The following is a 20204-nucleotide window of genomic DNA, read 5'->3' on the forward strand; positions in this document are numbered from 1 at the left end:
GACACCCGACAACAACAAAAAGAGCTGCAAGAGGAAATCGAACCCGCGGCACAAACCAAGTGCGCGGGGAGCTAAAGGTCTTAGAGAGAGCAACTGCCTCGCCAGACTACAAATCCCGGCATTCACTCCTCGCACGGGAGCCAATGAGGAAGCTACAAGTTCCTTCAGCCAATCACATTCTGACTCAGTGTCACAACCCCGAAAGCATTCTGGTATTTGTGGTTTTCACGTGGCAACATTATTCTACCGTGGGGAAGGCAAAGTAGGCCACGCGTCCGATTCGAAATGAAAGCTCCTTCTAACAATTCTTATGTTGGTTGCCACGCTACACCTTAGCTAGCAATACTCTGTGACCTTATACTCCTTAAGAATCGCAAACCTTTCCCAATACTGTCGTACAGAAAAGAGAAATTATTCTCAGGTTACAGCACGCTCGTCCCCCTCAGCCCCCCTTCCTTTAACCGTCGCTTTCAGGTCTCGCGAGAACAGCCCCTTTTGGTCGTTGTCATGCCTTCCGGAAGGCGGTTCACGCGAAGACTGACGGAGGCTTCAGCCAACAGGATTGCCTTTTAACTAGCGCCTCTACAGCGTGCGTGGGGAGACCTCCGTGAACCCTGACCTCAGCTTTCCGTGGCGTCCCGCGTTTGCCGCCCCCGCCCCTGAAGCTAAGGAGGCGGGTTTTGGCCTCTTGCCCTAGGCAGCGAGTGCGGAGAGAGTGGGAGCGAGACGGACCCGAGTAGAGGTGTCTAGCTCCCCGGAGAGGCCCTGCTGTACTCCTCGCTGCCCATGAGCTCGTTCTCCAGCGAGCAGCGCCGTCGTTAGGCCGGCCCCGAAGCCTCTGCTTTCTCCGGGACAGGCCCGCTCCTCGCCGAGGAGGAGGCAGCCTGTCGAGGCGCCTCCCTAGTCCGCGTCGGCGTCGCGCTGCGACCCTGGAAGCGGGAGCCGCCGCGAGCCAGAGGAGGAGCCCCAGCACCAGCGGCGGCGGCAGCGGGCAGCAGCACCAGCAACGCCAGCGGGCGCGATCGAGGCCGTCAACATGGCGAGCGCCTCGTACCATATTTCCAATTTGCTGGAAAAAATGACATCCAGCGACAAGGACTTCAGGTGAGGCCGAAACCCGACGCTAAACCCACCTTGGGGGGCCCCATCCGCAGCCCTGGCCCTCACACAGGCCTTGCCCCACCCCTTTGGCCTTAGCCGGTCCCTCTGCCTTCTCGAGGTCCCCGGCCCACCACCCCGCGCCCCGATCCCGCAGGCCCCTTTGCACTCCCACCTTCCAGCCCCCTCCCCCATTCTTTCCTCTAGGCGGTTGCCCGCCGCGGCTCTGAGGCCCTTTCTGCGTCCCCAGACGCCTCCACTGCATTCTCTGTCCCCACCCCCAATCCCGAGACACGATTCTCGCGTCCCAGGTAGCGTGAAGGGGCGAAATGACCCGCCGTTGTGGGGTAGGGAGTTGCTCTAGGCGTGAGGACCGGGAGGCCAGGCCTACCGGCCAGCCGGCCTCAGGCGCTAGGCCGCCCTGCTCGCTGGGGCTCTGGCTGCTCCCGACTCCGGTCCCCAGCTGCCGCCCCTTTCCCCGCAGATGGGGGTGGGCCTGGGTCCATTCCGCTTCAGTGATTTGCTTCTTTCCGAGCTTTTCCTGAATTGGTTTATAAACTTTTCCTTTGGACCTTTCCTTTCGGGAAGGTGGGAAGAAGAAGAAGGAGATGGGGAGGAGGGGAGCCAGGATGGGGGAACTTGACTCTCAGGGTTTTCCCGCCAGCATCTCTGTCATTTTTCCTTGTCAGGGAAAAACTAAAAACTAAGCAGGAATTGGGGGTTTCAGTCTCGTTTCCTTATATCCAAAATTACTGTCTGGAAGGTGCATTCCTGAACCTTAGAAGAGTAAAACGAGCAAATGGATCTTACTGATAGAAGTTTTCAAAAAACAAGCGTGGTGAATATGAAGCTTCATGCAGTTGTGTTCCAGAAGACTTGTACTATGGTTTCCAAGCCTTGGTAGCATGCATATTGAAGAAATACTATATTTTCACGGATTATCTTGGTGTCTCTCTCTCTCTCTCTCTTTGCATTACAGTGGTTGCATTTCTTCCTACCTCCTATCCCATCACAAACTAAATAAGCTCCTGATCTAAAAAAAAAAAAAAACTTTTCCATTTCTTTGATATCTGTTTTTTCTCTAAGGCTTGGTGGTTGTATTTTGTGTGCATTTTAAAGAAAAGAACAGATAGTCTTCTACTAAAATCGTGGCTTCAGTCTCTTTTATTTTATTTTATGTAGGTATGAACAGTACCCTGAAAACACACCCAAACCTTATCAACCAAGAAGAAATTTTCCCATTTGTGAAAGGAGAACCATGAAAAATGTAATGGTCATGTTTCTAATTAAATTGATGTGCTGGCATATTCAAATGGCCAGTGAAATACAGTTTGGGTTCTGTGACTTCAAAGCCAGAAATGAATTTTTAAAAGTTTTGCTACCTAGGGAGTCATCAAGCAATGCATTTGAAACTTTTTAAACCCAGTTTCCTAGTACCAAAGATTTTAGTGTGTGTTTAGTGATTTTAGTGTTGTGACTTTTTGGAAGACACATGTTTGTATTGTTTGGGTAGTGTAGATTAAAATCAAGATTACTGGAGGAAATAAAGTTTTTCTTTTTGTTTTTGTTTTTTGTTTTGTTAGGGTTAGAATTCCCTTTACTTCCCTTTGGAGCTTTGCTAGCTCCCAGTGCAAGACACTGAAACTAAAATATACATTCGGGTGACCTATGTATATGTACGTATATATATTAAAAACTTGGAGCTGTGTAGAGTGTGTTGTGAGATTCGCCCCCTTCCCATTTTTGTCAAGTTGGCTCATTCTGTAAAAGTACTCAATATCATTCTGATTGTATTCAATTTCAGACTAAAGGTAGCACTTTCCTATAATAGCACTATTTTGTTAAACTGGTCAGCCTTGTGTATGGGTAATATGTTTAGAATAAAATCAAGTCATGTTAATGGTGCATATGTGATTTTTGACTGAAGCTACTTAAATTTCTTGTAAATATACATACGTGCTTTCGTGTTTTCTTTTTAAAATAAAATATATGAAAGAAATATTGCTCTGATGTTAAGCAGTATTCAGTGTTGAACTTGATAAGAATTATCTACCACTTTAAGCTAGAGTAAATCAAAACATAGCTTGGAGGATTATTTTTCTAAAAGTGTAATATTGGGGCACCTGGGTGGCTCAGCTGGTTAAGCATCTGACTTTTTCTGGCTCAGGTCATGATCTCACAGTTCGCCGGTTCCAGCCCTGCGTTGGGTTGGGTTCTGTGCGAACAGCTCAGAGCCTGAAGCCTGCTTTGGATTCTGTGTCTGCCTCTCTCTGCCCCTCCCCCCACGCGCACCCTGTCTCTTTTTCTCAAAAATAAATACCCATTAAAATTAAAATAAATAAGATAAAATAAAAGTGTAATATTGATCTATTTCTAATAGTTGGTGAACATTATAGAAGATAAGCGTGGAAACCGTGACTTTAGCAATATGGCATTGCTAAGATTTTTATTAATTCTGTTTTAAAGACTTGTAATATGCTCAAGCCATCTAGTTAACAGACAAGTCTTTGGAACTAAAGCACTGTGTATATTAAATTACAGATATATATATATTTTTAAATGTTTTATTTATTTCTAGGAGAGAGAGAGAGACAGTGTGAGCAGGGGAGGGTCAGAGAGAGAGGGAGTCACAGACCGAAACAGGCTCCAGGCTCTGAGCTGGCAGTCAGCACAGAGCCCGACGCGGGCTCAAACCCACGAACCACGAGATCATGACCTAAGCGAAAGTCGGACGCTTAACCGACTAAGCCACCCAGGCGCCCCTTAAATTACAGATATTTAACGTTAACTAAAATAGTGAGCACTTGTTGAGTATTTTGAACATTTTTCTGTATAATTGCAGTATAGACATTTGAATGTATGTGTTCTATTTTAAAATTATGCCTTCTGATTTCTCATTTGAAGTTTATTTTGCTATAAAATATCACACTTTATTGTTACATGTTTTAAAATATCTACTAACAGAAAGGACAAAGTTAAAAACTAGAATATCTAACATGTGCAAACCACTCTACTTGTGCTAAGGGCAGAAGATAACAATGATATATCTAAAAGAAAAAAATTATTCTTATGGTAGAATCCAAACAAAGTATAACGGGCTGGTCACAAAATATGGGTTCTAGCCATGGGTTCTAATGTAGTAGGAGTCTTTCCTATGAACCATCTGAAATCTTAGGCAGGCCACTTAATTTGGGATTAAATTTTCACTTTGTACATGGGTGATTACAAAAGATCCCTAATAGGCCTAAAATTTTAGGTCTGTGGATAACTACATAGTCCATTCATGTAAAGAAACGGGTATAGGCTTCAAAATTTTCAGATGTCAGCATTTTTAAAGAATCATTTTGTAGGATTTAAATCCCATGATTTAAATGTGCTATTGGGAGGGGGAATCTAATGTTCTTTTCTTTCATGTTTTAGTATTCTGTATTCTTGGAGGGTGGTATATTAAGGTTTAGTGCCAGTAGACAGATAATTCTGTAGGTACCAAATGAAAACTTTAATGTGAATGCTCCATTTGTGAATATTAATATTGAAAATTCAGTGGGCTGAGGTAACTAACGTTTTGCTTTTATTTTCATATGCTTCACCATAATTGAACTATGGTATTACAAAGAATCAAGAGCTAAAGAAAGTACACATCATTTTTCTCTACATCATAGTTAACAGTGCTTACTGTTAACTTCGTACACTTGATCCTAATTATCCTTATAATACTAGTAAAGTGGAACCTAACAATCTCTATTCCAGTTGAGAAATCTTAGATGTGGTGATGTTGATTAAGTACTTGCCCAAGGTAGGTTAGACATTAGATCTGGGATTTCCAGACACCACCCGGGCCTGAACTCCTAACTACTATGTTATGTTACTTCTCCAGAATTTTGACTAGGGAACATTTAAGAATGAGAACTTAAATTTCATTTTCTTCTAAGGTAGGCTTATGGAATATTTTGTGCTAGAAGATGCTTTTAGTAATTCCCTGAGAAGGACTACAAAATATTTAAGATCTAGTGCTTGCCCTCAGTAATAGTACATGCTTGTTGAATGGTTAAGACATTTTTATAAAAAGATAAAGAGCCCAGGGCAGTAAGTAGTTGTTAGGCTTAAGTGGCAGGGAAGATGAAAACAAGGCGATTGATGTTTGTGGAATGATCTGAGCTAGGTCTTGAAATTGTAGGTAGAGAAAATGAGTACAAGTATGAAAGCACGCTGTATAAAACTCCATTGGGGGAGAGGGAGTAGGTAATTTTGACTGGAGCTGGGGGTCCCTGTTGTTTAGGGAACTGCTTGAGGGTAGGGACCTTGTTTCACTGAACTGAATCTTCTACTGTTTTGCCTTGTGGGTTCTTAGTGGGTGCTTGTTTTAGTTGAATTGGATTTTAATTTCAGAGTTAAGAGAAAAGCATGTAAGGATTTTGGGAAGTTTCTTCTAGAAACCATTGTAAAATCTCCCAATCTTTTTTTAAAATACCATTTGATATAATATAAAATATTTTTTAGTGCATTGCAGTTTCCTGGCTTGATAATGGCTTATGTTACCAAATTTATTTATTTATGTGTTTTAGACATTAGAACGTATTTTCTCTTGGAAACTTTAAAATGCTAGTAAAAATCCCAGGCCAGGTATGGAATCATAAGCTGGAAGGGACCTTAGAGGACTTACAGCTGAAAGTACTGCATGGGCATTTACAATAATGTAACAATAAATACTAGCTAAGTTCTGTGGACAATTTTTACTTGTAGAAAAGTAAGTTTAATCAGAAGAAATAGATTTGTAGAGCTTAAGGTGATTTCTGGGCACTTTTTAAGTACTTTGCAGGTTGATGGCAGTAAGTTATTGGATTTCACTTTTGTGATTTTTCTTGATAAAGGTGTACTGCTAACACTGATTATCAGCAATGATTAAGGCTCACCACTGAAAAAATAGAAGAAAAACCTCATTGAGCAAACTGTGAAGAAGAGAGAGGACTAAAAATTAGTCTTATTTACATGAACAATATTAAGACTGTCCTCAATTCATACACTAAGGGAATAAATGAGAAAAAATGAGATAGTGGTGAGTTCTTTGAAAGATAATTGTCACTAGACGATGCACTTGGCTGCTGTTAATTTAGCTTTCTTTTGGTAACAAGGGTAAAATTGTGTTTGTGCATGAGGGGAAGATTGTGGGAGCTGCTCATTGTGCAATACAAGGTATCTGTTTCTACATTTCTACCTTGGATCCACTAGAGATGAATAAATTCTCCCCTCAAGGACCTTTCAGTCCAGTAGAGTAAGCCAGGTGTTCATAACTGTTTGCAGAGCCGGGCACGGTTCCTAATGATGGAACCCCCCCCAAGTGTTTATTGAATAAATGAGTGAGATGGCACTGCCTGTAGGTTCAGTCCACCTAGGACTCCTGTAGAAGCCTGGAGTTAATGTTTTAATTTCCCTGTCTCCCATCTTAAGCCATTTTTATTCTTATTTTTGTCCTGTTAGATTACCATCTACCAGATGGCCCAATTTGGAAAACTTTGATGTCACCCTTCTACCTTTTTCTGTGTCATTTAGTGTGCTGATGAGTATTTTCTCAAATTAGTCTTCCTGTCTCAGGCCTCTTTTTAATCCAGTCTGTTGGTAACTCTTCCATTGGAGTCTTCTTTCTAAATGTCACAGCTGATCATTGCCTTCCCCACTAATTCCCATTGACTACAACATAAACTTTGAACTTCTTAGCTGTTGCCCACTAAGATTGTTGATACTACTTTCCCCCAAATTTCTAACAAGCTCTGTGTAACTAATTCGGTGGGTGTTTTCCTTGTTAATCTACTTGACATGCAAGCACTGTTTACTACTTTTTACTTACTGAAATTCTCTTATAGAGGCATCCCTGACACAGGTTGGGTTTATTTATTACCATTACACTGAGAGGGAAAAGATGTTGGGTCCTATTCATTTGGGTAATTTGAGGAAGGGTCTGAGGAAGTGGAGTTTCACATTAGACTGGTTTGTTGGAGAGTGGGGCAATTCCATCATTTGATATCTTAATACACGGAGGGCAAGACCAAAGCAGAGGAAAAGTTGTAATTGGTGAAGAAGCAGCAGTCACTTAATGAGTTAGAAAGGAAGATGTTTGGTATTTTGTGTTAAGCCAACTTGTCTGAAATGGATGTTCTGTGAGGTTTTTTTTATGTACGGGAAAACAGTATGTTTTAGCTGTAAGCATCAGATTGGCTTGGAATAACATTGAGAAATAGGTATAAGCCTCAGATCAGTTCCTGAACTGCAGAGCTACTGTTTTTTTCCTTCTCAGTCCTCACTTTTGGCCAAGGACAGATGACGTGGGGCTGCAGGGCATTGATTTATGGTTCATACCTTCACTATTGCTGAGATTTTGATTAGGATCAGAAAAATGGCCATTCAGTATAGTTTGTAGTTGAGCCATGTTTATTAAATCCTTTCTCCTGTTTAAGATGAGTGGTTGAACCATCTGCTGTGACAGTGTGTGTTAAATCACAGTAAGACCCCTGAAGGGGTACATACCTGACCGTAACACCCAAGTCCTGGGGTTTCCCTCCTTCTTTGTCCATTTTCTAACTCATTCCTTACCATCCCCGTATCTAATCCTTTCCAAAGACTTTGTTTTAACCTTTTAAATCTCAAATGATTGGTTCTCTTTATTTTCAGTAGTTATTACTATAAAGTTACCATGAATGTTGAGTTAGTGATAGTGAGCCTTACTTCTAGGGGAAGTACAGTGGTAGGTTCCTATGAGCCTCTAGTCACAACATTTTCATAGTTGATCACCTCATAACCTTGTTTTATCTGTATTCCTGTTTAAAGATACTTATTTAATCTATGTTGTTGATTCATCCACACTGCTCATGGCCAGCAGTACTATCTTCATACTTGAAAGAAGCTTATCTAATACATGTATTTTTTTCTGAAAGATACTTCATAGCCTTCTTGTACCTGGGAACACTAGACAGTACTTCACTATGCTTGGGGTTCATTTTAAACATTAAAATTACTAACAGCACAAGCATGCAAAAGATGTGGCAATACATAGAGAAGAGGATATTACTCTTTAAAAAAATTTTTTTTAATGTTTTTTATTTATTTCTGAGAGAGAGAGAGAGCATGAGCAGGGGAGGGTCAGAGAGAGGGAGACACAGAATCTGAAGCAGGCTCCAGGCTCTGAGCTGGCTGCCAGCACAGAGCCTGACACGGGGCTTGAACCCAGGAACTGTGACATCATGACCTCAGCTGAAGCCTGACACTCAACCAACTGAGCCACCCAGGCGCCCCAGAGGATACTATTCTTTGTACTATGTGAGCTGAAACAAGAAGGCATTTACTCTTCTAATGAGGATTGATTGTATGTCCATTTTTCTTCATCCACTGATTGTCATACCCTGATTCTAGCTACCATCATTTCTCACTTAGACTGCTGCACTAACTCTCCTAACTGTTCTCCATTCAGTTTGGCTGAATGAAGAATGGTTCTCTCCAAACTCTTGCCATAGTGTATGTAACTGGATTAATGTTTCTGAAATGCACATTTAATCATTTCCATATTCTCCCCATCTCTACCTCAGAGGCCTTTCAGTAGCTTCCCATTGCTTTTAAAATAAAGAATAAAATCCTAATAAGACTCCCAAATTTTTTAATCTCTTGGCCCTTGCTTACTTGGCCATCCCCCTGCACCTGCTGCTCCTCCCCCGCCCTGCCCCTGCCCCAGCCAAAAAAAAATTCCTGCTCATGCTTCAGATCTGTCTTCCCTGGTGCACAATGCCCAATACAATCTACATCAGGTTACTTTGTTATACCATTGAATTTTCTTTGTGCTGTATTCCTTTCCTTCCCTTCTTAGCATTTATCTCTATTCATAATTACATATAATTAACCCATATATGTAGTTTTTTAAATTGCAGTGTCTCTGTTTGTATTGTAAGCTTACGATACAGAATCTGGGGCCCCTGGGTGGCTCAGTTGGTTAAGCATCTGACTTTGGCTCAGGTCATGATCTCATGGTTTGTGGGTTCAAGCCCTGCGTTGGGCTCTGTGCTGACAGCCAGCTCAGAGCCTGGAGCCTGTTTCAGATTCTGTGTCTCCCTCTCTCTCTGACCCTCCCCTGCTCACACTGTCTCTCTCTCTCAGAAATAAAACATTAAAAAAAAAAAAAAGACCACAGAATCTGTATGCTTTTACCATCTCTTGTTTACACAGGGCCTAGCAGAGTACCTGATACATAATGGGTTCTCACCACATAGTCATTGAGTATAAGACATTTCTTATCCTGACCTCAACCTACATTTCCATCTTATTCTTTTTAGATTTCTTTCCATCTACTTATGTCCCATCCATTCTTAACTGCTTCTTAGCTCTTCACTCTAAAGTGTTAGGCCCCTTAGCATTGCTGTTGCTGCTACCAACCCCACCCTCCACACTAACACAGACAAAAATAAAAATTTAAAATCCCAAACTAGCTTTCCCCATGGAGAACCCCCTGTTACTCCTTTGAGATCCAAACTAATTGTCCATTCTTTGGTGTGATCATTGTCAAATGTCCTTGAGTATTTTTCAAAATCTGTAAGATTGAGATTTGTCCATTTACCTGTCTGCTGTATTAGAAGAAAAGATTAAGAGGAGAGGACTGAATCTGTTTTATCGTCTTCGCTCTTAGCACCATACCTATAATAGTAAATACTTAAGAGACATTTTACATACTGTCTTTTGAATCTGCCATGGACAGCTTTTAAACCGGTCAACAACTTTCTTATAAGATGATTTATAGTGCAAATTTTTATATCAAATTAACAGAAGGAAGAAATTCTTAGAACATTCTGGTTTTGGAGTCACCGTAAAAAGTAACTCTTGGTATAACTTAATATTATTTCAATCTATTTTTTCTCATTTTAAAAAATACCTGTTGTTAATTTTACTGGTGCTCATTTCAGCTTTTTAAAAAATGTTTAACCATTTATCATAGATTTTTTTAAATTAAAAAAGTACTTCTACTGAAGGCATAGTTGACATACAGTGTTATATTAGTTTTGGGTGTACAACATAGTCCACAATTTTAATTTTGTACATTACACAGTCCTTAGCATAAGTATAGTCACTGTCATCATACTAAATTATTACAGTATTATTGACTATATTTCCTATGCTTTACTTTTGATCCCTGCCATTTATTTCATAACTAGCAGTTTGTGCCTCTGAATTCCCTTTAATACCTTCTGGGTCCATGTATGTTGTTGAAAATGGCAAGATTTCATTCTTTTTATGGCTGAGTAATATTTCATTGTTCTTTATCCATTTATCAGTGGAAACTTAGGTTGCTTCCATATGTTGGCTATTGTAAATAATAGTGCAATGAAGATAGGGGTGCGTATTTATTTTTGGCTTTTATGTTTTTTTTAATTTTAATGTTTGTTTATTTTTGAGAGAGAGAGAGAGAGAGAGTGGGGGAGGGGCAGAGAGACACAGAATCTGAAGCAGGATTCAGGCTCTGAGCTGTCAGCACAAAGCCCAACACAGGACTCAAGCCCATGAACTGTGTGATCATGACCTGAGCTGAAGTCAGATGCTCAACCGACTGAGCCACCCAGGGTACTTAATGCATATATCTTTTTGAATTAGTGCTTTTATTTTTGAGGGGCAAATACCCAGCAGTAGAATTGCTGTGTCATATGCTATTTCTATTTTTAATTTTTTGAAGAACCTCCAATCTGCTTTTCCTAGTGTCTGTACCAGTTTGCATCTTACCATCGGGGCATTAGGGTTCCCTTTTTTCTACATCCTTGCCAACGCTTATTGTTTCTTAGATTTTTTATACTGGCCAGTCTGACTGGTGTGAGATGATGTCTTGTGGTTTTGCATTAAACATAGATTTTTGAAAATTGGTAGACTTTTCTGAGGTCAGGAGCCAAGGTTTATTTACTTTTTATTTGTTCTTTGCTCATAATCCAGCCTTTGTAGCATAATAGGCAATGAATAAATATGTGGTAAAGGAAAGAACCTGTGTACCAGTAAACTCCCTTCAGAACCATAAAACAGTTTTTTGCATTTAGATTATTTGCTCTTTTACCTAAGTTGAAGACTGCCATATTCTCTTCAACCAGATAATAAGCATTTCAGGGTCTTTAGAGCATCTAAGTACTGTGGTTTTACTTCATGGATTTTATTTAAGTTAAATGCCTAAAATGTTAAGTGGCTAAGGTGTATAGAGTGCCTACATTAGTGTGCTGTTCATTTTTTTGTTTTTTATTTTCTAGAATATCGTGTGGTTTTAATTTCATTTGTCATATAAAATGGAGAGAGGCTTCCGATTAGAACTGGGTTCATTTTTTTAAAAAAAGTGCATCCTTACTTTACCTTGTGTAATCCCAATTTGAACACAGGCTTTTCTTTATAAGCTGTTTTATAGAACTTGTTATGAATTGTGCTTGCATTATAGTTTAAAACTTGGTCAAATCAGCATTACATGAATGAACATACTAACTCCTTAAATTCCTAAGTAGGTTGTTTTGCTAGTCCTTACCCATAGTTTATTACCTATATTGGCAGACAATCGGCATAGCTCTTTATCATTTCAGCTCTAATAGTTGTGTTTTTTAATTGGTCTAAATACAGATTTGACATTTCTGTATGTAACATAAGATACTACACTTTTATTCAAAGGATTCAGTTCAAATACAGGAGAAAGGCATTAAGTAATTGTTATTTAAGTAAGGTTATTTCAATAAGTAGAGAAGAACCAAAAATTATGGGGAAAATTCATTTGGTCCTTAAACAGGTTTGAGGGTCTTTATTTCAATGTGATTATATATTACTGTGAGAAATTACTTTTAAGACAATTTTCTGGTGAGGTATATGAGAAAAAATCTGAACATCTATTTACCTTATCTTTGTTACCTTATCTTTGCTAAACCTTTCATTTAAAGCTGAGATTAGACAGTTGATCACTCTGGGTTTTTTGTCAGACTATTCAGGATTAAACTTGTCTTTGGCAGTAGTTTTTGAGGGGACTGAATGTCAGATGGAACGATGTTCTAGAATCACCCCTTCATCGTTTTGAAAATACACCTGATACCTTGTGATGGGAGTTGAGTTAGAGGTGAGAATTTATGTTTTGGAGTTTCCCAGTAATTTTCCTCCACCCGCCCAACTCACACAATGTTATACAAGAAGGTATTCTTAATGTTTGTAGTTATACGCATCCTAGATAAATCATTCATATTGCATGCAAAGAAAAAGAGCAGCTTTTCTCCTCCTAAAAGCAATGATGCTATTAGTTAGAATGAAAGAGCACTCACTGTAAGTCCTGTCAGTAACTTAAAACAGGACTAACCTGGGGGAGAATCTTTTTTTTAAATTAATGCTTAAAAATGTTTAATCACCAATAAATTTAATTTTTTGATAGGTTTATGGCTACAAATGATTTGATGACAGAACTGCAGAAAGATTCCATCAAGTTGGATGATGATAGTGAAAGGAAAGTAGTGAAAATGATTTTGAAGTTACTGGAAGATAAAAATGGAGAGGTACAGAATTTAGCTGTCAAATGGTAAGTATGTTTACTTGCTTCCCACCTCCACCACTGCATTAAAAAACTTAGTGTAATAGTTGGTAAATTATCTTAATCTTGTGCTTTCTGTAGTTTTCTTTAGAATTTGCAGGTGAGTGGTGAGTGTTTAATGTTTGTACATGGTACATATACACTTTTTAAAGTTTCTATATTGACTAGCCTTTTATGGTATTTATTTTATTATTTAAAAATTTTTTTAGGGGCGCCTGGGTGGCTTAGTCGGTTAAGCGTCCGACTTTCGCTTGGGTCATGATCCCGCGGTTCGTGGGTTCGAGCCCCGCGTCGGGCTCTGTGCTGACTGCCAGCTCAGAGCCTGGAGCCTATTTCAGAGTCTGTATCTCCGTCTCTCTCTCTGACCCTCCCCTGCTCGTGCTGTCTCTCTCTCTCTCTCTCTCTCCTAGAAATAAATAAAACATTAAAAAAAAATTTAAAAAAAATTTTTTTAATGCTTATTTTTGAGAGAGAGAGACACAGAGTGCAAGCAGGGGAGGGGCAGAGAGAGAGAGGGAGACACAGAATCCGAAGCAAAGTGCTAGGCTCTGCACTGTGAACACGGAGCCCCATGCGGGGCTCAAACTCACAGACTGCGAGATCATGACCTGAGCCAAAGTCGGACGCTTAACCGACTGAGCAACCCAGGCACTCCTGTTTATTTATTTTGAGAGAGAGAGAGAGAGAGCGTTGGGAAGGGGGAGAGAGTGGAAGATACAGAGAATTCTAAGCAGGCTCTGCACTGTCGGCATGGAGCCCAAGGCGGGGCTCGAACTGATGAACCAGGAGAGCATGACCTGAGCTGAAGTTGAATGCTAAACTGCTGAGCCACCCAGACCTCCCTATGGTATTTTAATTTGCATGAAATATATATAGGAAGCTTCAGAAAGAGTGGTTCTTTCACTTGTGTGTGATTTTTTTGTTTTTGTTTTTTAGCTGAGTTACAAGGCTTCCTTGCCTCTATTCATCTCTGTATGAAAATTTAAGAACCAATGATGAAGGAGAAGTAAAAAGTAATAAGACTTCGTAAAGAATAGCAGCAGCTAAAACCATAGTTAGTCCAAATTAATGCTGATGACACAGCAGTTAAAAAGAATTGTTCCTAAAAATTGTGGGAATTCCAGTGGTCTTTGTGTACAGTGCAGTAGGAACATCTTACTAGGCATGATGTTGACAGTTTGACTCTTTTATTAATCAAGTACAGGATCTGAATTCTAAGTAAGTTCTATTAAATTGTTTCATTTATGCATATCAAATACTAGAAAACCTTAACAATTTACATAGTAAGTTATTAGAAAGTATAACCTTTAGTTTCATATGACAAATTATGGAATTTTGTCATTTTTTATGTCCTGTGATAATTAGGCATCAGTTTAAATCATTGTCTCATGATTACTTTTTTTATTGCACATTATCTACAAAGGTTTTAAGTTTGTTTTAGGCTAAGCTTTTACATACTTGCTATAAAAACGGCAAAAATGTGAGTAATCATTGGTCATCATAGAATTTTGAGACATGCAGTACAATTTATCTTAGGACATTTGCAGGTTTAAAATGTACCTTCAAAAGATAAGATACAGAATAATACAAATGAGTATAATTTACTGTAATCGTTATTTTTTATCTTTTATTGTTTTTGCCTGTGCTTAACAAAATTAAGTTCTGTTCAAAATATATGCTGGGCATTTACCAGCTTTTTAAAGTAGTCCTTGTCCCAGATTGAGAGTTAAAAGGTACCATAGCTCTTACTTGCATGTATCATTAGGAACCTGAGCTTTTGATCTTTTGAAGACCTTTTATACTTAAAATTAACAGTTTGGGGGAAGAAAAGACATATTTCAAGAAAAAAGAATGGAGTTAAGATATAAACTTATTAAGATAAGTAATATAGTAGGAGATAAAACCCGAGAGCTGATTCTTGGAGGAGGAAAAATCGCTGTAGATAGATAAATTACTAAGCAGCCTCATCAAGAAATTGGGGAAATTGTCAAAGAACCTATCACCCAAAAGAAACTCAGGCCCAGAAATCTTTCACACAAGTCTTTGAAACCTCAAAGAACAGATAATTCCAGTACAGAGAGTTCTAGGTCTATTCCAAAACATGAAGTATGAAAACTTTCCAGTCGTATTTAAACCCAACTACTGATAACAAATCCTGACTAAAGACAATTGTAAAAAAAGAAAACTACAGACCATTTAAATGTTGAAAGTATAATCCAACAATATAGTAAGTGTAATGTACCATGACCAAGTGAGATCAATCCCAGGAATATGAGGACAATTCAATATTATGTGCTTTATCAATATATTTCATCATGTTTATAGAAAAGAGGAAGAAAATACAGTTGTCAATGCACTGGTAAGATTCAGCATTGTTGATTAAAAACACCACCACCACAAAACGCCACACTTAGTTAGGCTGCTTAGTGTAATTAGAGGAGTGAAACATCTTCCAAAGACCAGTATCATACTTAATATGTCATTGGAGTGAAGAACAGGTCAGGGATGCTTTATCTCACTAGGGAAAATTCACTACCTGTTTCAAGGGAAACATTTAATAACATGGAGTTGACAAGACCTTTTTTTAACGTTACAAGTACACAAACCTACACACTCATGCCTCAGCCCAAAAGCCAATAAATTACCAGATACCTTTACACTAAAGTCAGGAACAAGGCACAGATGTGCCTCTATTTCCACTAGATTCTCTTTGAATGTATTAGCCACTGTAGGACAAGGGGTAATAAAGCTGGACATGTAAGGATTGAAAGAGGTACCTGGGAATAATCAAGTCAATCAAGAAAAAAATTTAACGCAAACAGGAAGAATTCAGTGAAGTAATAGGATGTGAAGGTAATGAACAAGAATCCTTAGGTTTTATATATCCAAGTAATAACGAATTGGAGTATCTCATGGAATCAAATGTCGATTTATTACAGCAACAAAAAGACAAAATGCCTAGGAATTAAATGTAACAAGAAATGTTACGATGGTGACCATGAGTAAAGGTATTGTGTGGTATATGTAAGGTTATAGTTTTATGTTTTTCAAAACTTAAGGAAAAGTTTAAAATATTATTGACCCCTAACAAAAATGTACTTGGAACAAATGAAAAGACATCCTGTACCCTTGGATAGGATAACTCAACACAATTGTTGGTTCTCTCCAAGCTTAGTGCTATCTTAATTGTAAAAATCAGTTATTTCCACAAGCTAGACAAGATGATTCTAAAGTCTATTTTAATGAAAATATATTTTTAAATTTTCTTTTAACGTTAATTTTTGAGAGAGAGTGAGTGAGAGCGAGCATGATGTGGGGACGGGCAGAGAGAGAGGGAGACACAGAATCTGAAGCAGACTCCAAGCTCCAGGCTCTGAGTTGTCAGCACAACTGAGCCAACTGTGTGCCCCATTCTAACGTATATTTTGATGAGAGAGAGAAGGGGGCAGATACTTGCCAAGAAAAGTGTGAAAAGGTATACCAGTTGCTGAAGTTGGAGAGTTGTTGTTTAACCCTATTTAGATATGAAGAGACTATTATGTTTCTCTAATCAAAGGAGTGAGGCATTAATGGACAAATGGAGTAAAATAGGATAGAAACTACATGATGGAAAGTTGAATTTTTTTTTTTTTTTAAATAGGATAGAAACTATATGATGGAAAGTTGAACTTTTTTTTTTTTTAAGACTGGATAAACATTTCAAAAAGATAAAATTGTATAAAATTGTATCCTTACCTCACAGCATCCCTACTTAAGGTCACCATTGTTTTGTTCACCTTAAATTAGTTTTACTTGTTTTAGAACTTCATATAAATGGAGGTCTACAATATGTCCTCTTTTGTGTCTAGCTGTTTTCATAGCTGTGAGCTTCATCCATGATGAGTGTATTAGTGTTTCTTGACTTTTTATTACTGATTAGTCCATTGATATCTTGTCTATTTTTGTATTTGGTTTCTTTCTAGGATTTGGCTATTTCGAATAGAGATAAAAATGAACATTCTTCTATGAGTCCTCTTTAGGACATGGGTCTTTCTTTATGGATAAATACCTAAGAGTGAAATTGTTGTTTGTCCATTTAGATTTTTAAGAAATTTCCCATTGTTTCCCAAAGTATTTTTATCACTTACATGAAAGTCCCAGTTGTCTTCACATTCTCCTCAGTGCTTGGCTTTGTAACATTTTTTTTTTTTTAATTTTTAAAAAATTGTTAATGTTTTATTTATTTCTAAGAGACCGAGAGAGACAACATAAGCAGGGGAGGGTCAGAGAGAGAGGGAGAAACAGAATCTGAAGCAGGCTCCGAGTGGTCAGCACAAGCCTGACGTGGGCCTCGAACCCACGAACCGTGAGATTATGACCTGAGCCAAAGTTGGACGCTTAAACGACTAAGCCACCCAGGCCTCTGTCACTTTTTAATTTTAACCATTCCAATAAGTGATAGGTGCAGGGTTTTTTTGGTTTTTTGTTTTGTATACCTGTAGTTTTAATTAAATGTCCCTGATGACAGTGCTGTTTTGTGTTTGTTAGATTTTTTTTTTCCTAGTTTTTTAAATTGAGGCGGTTTTATAATCAGATTTTAGGAATTCTTCATATATTCATATATATGAATATATATACAACATATATTTTATAAAAATTCTTCCAATTTGATAAGCTTAAGTTTTTAATTTTAGCTTTAAATTTAATTTTGTTTGATTTCATTTATAAATAAATTTTAACTTTCATGGTAATTTTTTTCCCTATCATAAGAAACCTTAGTTTTCCTTTTGCTGCAACAATTTTCTCCTGTGTTTTTTCCTAAAAGCCTAGGAGTTTCAGCTTTTACTTTTAGTCCTGTGATCTGTCTTGAGTTAATTTTTGTGAAGTAGGAATTGAGTTTTTTTAATTTAATATTTTTAATCTTTATTTTTGACAGGGGTGGGTGGGGGAGGGTCAGAGAGAGGGAGACACAGAATTGAAGCAGGTTCCAGTCTCCAGGCTCCCAGGTGTCAACACAGAGCCCTACACCTGGCTCAGGCTGGTACTCAGGAACTGTAGAATTATGACCTGAGCCGAAGTCGGATGCTTCACCGACTGAGCCACCCCAGGTGCCCCAAGTTCATTTCTTTGATATGAATATCCAGTTGCTGAAGCACCATTTATTGAAAACATCTTCTTCTCCCTATTGAATTGATTTCTTTGTCAAAAGTCATTGACTATGAACATGTGGGTTTAGTCCTCAGTTTTCCTTGTGTCCCTCTGTGTATTCTTTTGCCAGTGCAAAACTGTTACAATTGTCAACCCTACCAGTGTTGACTTTTTGGGCAGATAATTCTTCGTTGTGAGGAGCTATCCTGTGTCACCTTTGTAGGATGTTTAGCAGGATCTTGGCCTTTAGCCCCTATTTGCTAGTACCATTCATTCCTTCTTCCTCCAGGAGTGACCACCAAAAATGACTCCAGATGTTGCCAACTCTCTCTTGGGGGGTGGGGGGGGTCATCAGTGAATATCCTCTTTCAGTTCTGATTTTGATAATTTGTATTTTCTCTTTTTTTCCCCTCAATTCATCTAATTAGGGATTTACCAACTTTACTTACTAAAGAACTGACTTTAAGGTTTGTTAATTTTCTCTTTGTTGCCTATTTCATAGATTTCTTCTCTTTTACTGTTCTCACTTTCTTCCTTTCTAATTTTTAAGCAGTTAAAGGCATATATGTTCCTCTAATTACTTCTTGAGCTACATTCTACAAATTCTGGTGGTATCATTTAGTCTGAAATATATTTCTTTTTTTTTTTTTTTTTATATTTAGTTTCTCTTTTTTTTTTTTTACAAATAGTTTATTGTCAAATTAGTTTCTACATAACACTCAGTGCTCATCCCCAAAGTGCCCTCCTTCATGCCCATCTCCCCCTCCCCCCCACATCCATCAGTCCTCAGTTTTTGTCAGCATTCAAGAGTCTCTCATGGTTTGCCTCTCTCCCTTTCCCCCACCATTTCCGCCCTTCTTCTCCCCCTTGGTCCTCCGTCAAGTTCCTCCTAATCCTCCTATACGTGCAAACATATGGTATTTGTCCTTCTCTGCCTGACTTATTTCACTCAGCATAACACCCTCAAGGTCCATCCATGTTGCTACACATGGCCAGATTTCATTGTTTCTCATTGCCATGTAGTATTCCATGGTATAGATAAACCACATCTTCTTGATCCATTCATCTGTTGATGGACACTTAGGCTCTTTCCATGTTTTAGCTATTGTGGAGAGTGCTGCTATGAACATTGGGGTCCATGTGCTCCTATGCCTCAGCATTTCTGCATCCCTTGGGTAAATTCCTAGCAGTGCTATTGCTGGGTCATAAGGGAGTTCTAAAAAATATGGAACGCTTCACGAATTTGCGTGTCATCCTTGCGCAGGGGCCATGCTAATCTTCTCTGTATCGTTCCAATTTTAGTATATGTGCTGCCGAAGCGAGCACAATATATTTCTTTTAAGATATTATTTTTAAATAATATCTATACCCAATGTGGGGTTTAAACAAGAGTTGCATGCTCTACTGAGCCAGCCCAGTGCCCCAGTCCAAAATATTTTTAATTCAATGTGATTCTTCTTTGATCCATGGGTGATTAGAAGCAATTGTCAAATATTTGGAGGTTATCTAGATGTTTATTTTTACTGGTATCTAATTTAATTCCATTTTGATCAGAGAACCATACTCTTCAAATAAAAATTCAGGATGTTTGTTTTGGTTTGTTTTGTCTACTTACTGAGGTTTCTTTTATGGCTCAGCATGCAATATGCCTTCATGAATGTTTCATCTGTACTTGGAAGAAAGTATATCCTGCAGGAATTGGGTATAATGTTTTGGAAAGTTCAGGGTAGTTAGTTGATAAGGTTCAGATTTATATCCTTTGTGATTTTTTTGTTGTTGGTATTAGATATCAAGGAGTGTTTAAAATTTCCAACTATGATAGTCCATTTATCTTTGATAATCAGTTTTTGCTCTATGTATCTTAAAGCTCTATAACTTAAGTGCGTACACATTTATGTCTTCTTGATGTTTGACCCCTTATGGGTATAGAATGTTTCTCTTGAAATATACCTTATTGTGAAATGTATTTTTATGTTAATATGGAAAAGCTACCCTAACTTTTTTTTAAGCTTTTTAAAAATGTTTTATTTACTTTTGAGAGAGAGAGAAAACAGGTAGGTGGGGGAGGTGCAGAGAGAAGGAGGTGCAGAGGATCAGAAGCAGGGTCTGTACTGGGAGTAATGACTGGTTGTGGGGCTCAAACTCACAAACGGTGAGATCATGATCCAACCCAAAGTCGGACACTCAACCAGCTGAGCCACCCAGGCGCCCTCACCCCAGCTTTTTTAAGATTAGTGTTTGCATAGTGTATCTTTCTTAATTTTTCAGTTTAATCTGTGTTATCTTTAAATGATGTGTCTTGCAGATGGCACATAGTTAGTTCTTGCTTTTTTTTCTGATTCAGTTCATAATTTTTGCCCTTTAATAGAAGTGCTTATGTAGTCCATCAACGTTTATTGTAAATATTTGATTTGGT

At 38.5% G+C, this 20204-nt stretch overlaps 1 protein-coding gene and 1 non-coding gene across 2 annotated transcripts in view; one reads left to right on the top strand and one right to left on the bottom strand.

The window, feature by feature from the left end:
* The first annotated feature begins 623 nt into the window (after positions 1-623).
* The window catches only part of CAND1 (cullin associated and neddylation dissociated 1), a 43981-nt gene continuing 24400 nt past the window's right edge, over positions 624-20204 (top strand). The window contains exons 1-2 of the mRNA XM_039234287.1: positions 624-1104; positions 12506-12649. Coding sequence (XP_039090218.1) covers positions 1037-1104; positions 12506-12649 — 212 coding nt within the window. The 5' untranslated portion in view covers positions 624-1036. The remainder of the gene's footprint in view (positions 1105-12505; positions 12650-20204) is intronic.
* On the bottom strand, positions 19008-19114 carry LOC120233194. The gene has a single exon (XR_005528746.1). It is a non-coding gene; the product is annotated as a U6 spliceosomal RNA (small nuclear RNA).

Source organism: Hyaena hyaena, unplaced genomic scaffold, assembly GCF_003009895.1.
Source record: "Hyaena hyaena isolate Hyena2069 unplaced genomic scaffold, ASM300989v1 scaffold_87, whole genome shotgun sequence".
NCBI lineage: Eukaryota > Metazoa > Chordata > Mammalia > Carnivora > Hyaenidae > Hyaena > Hyaena hyaena.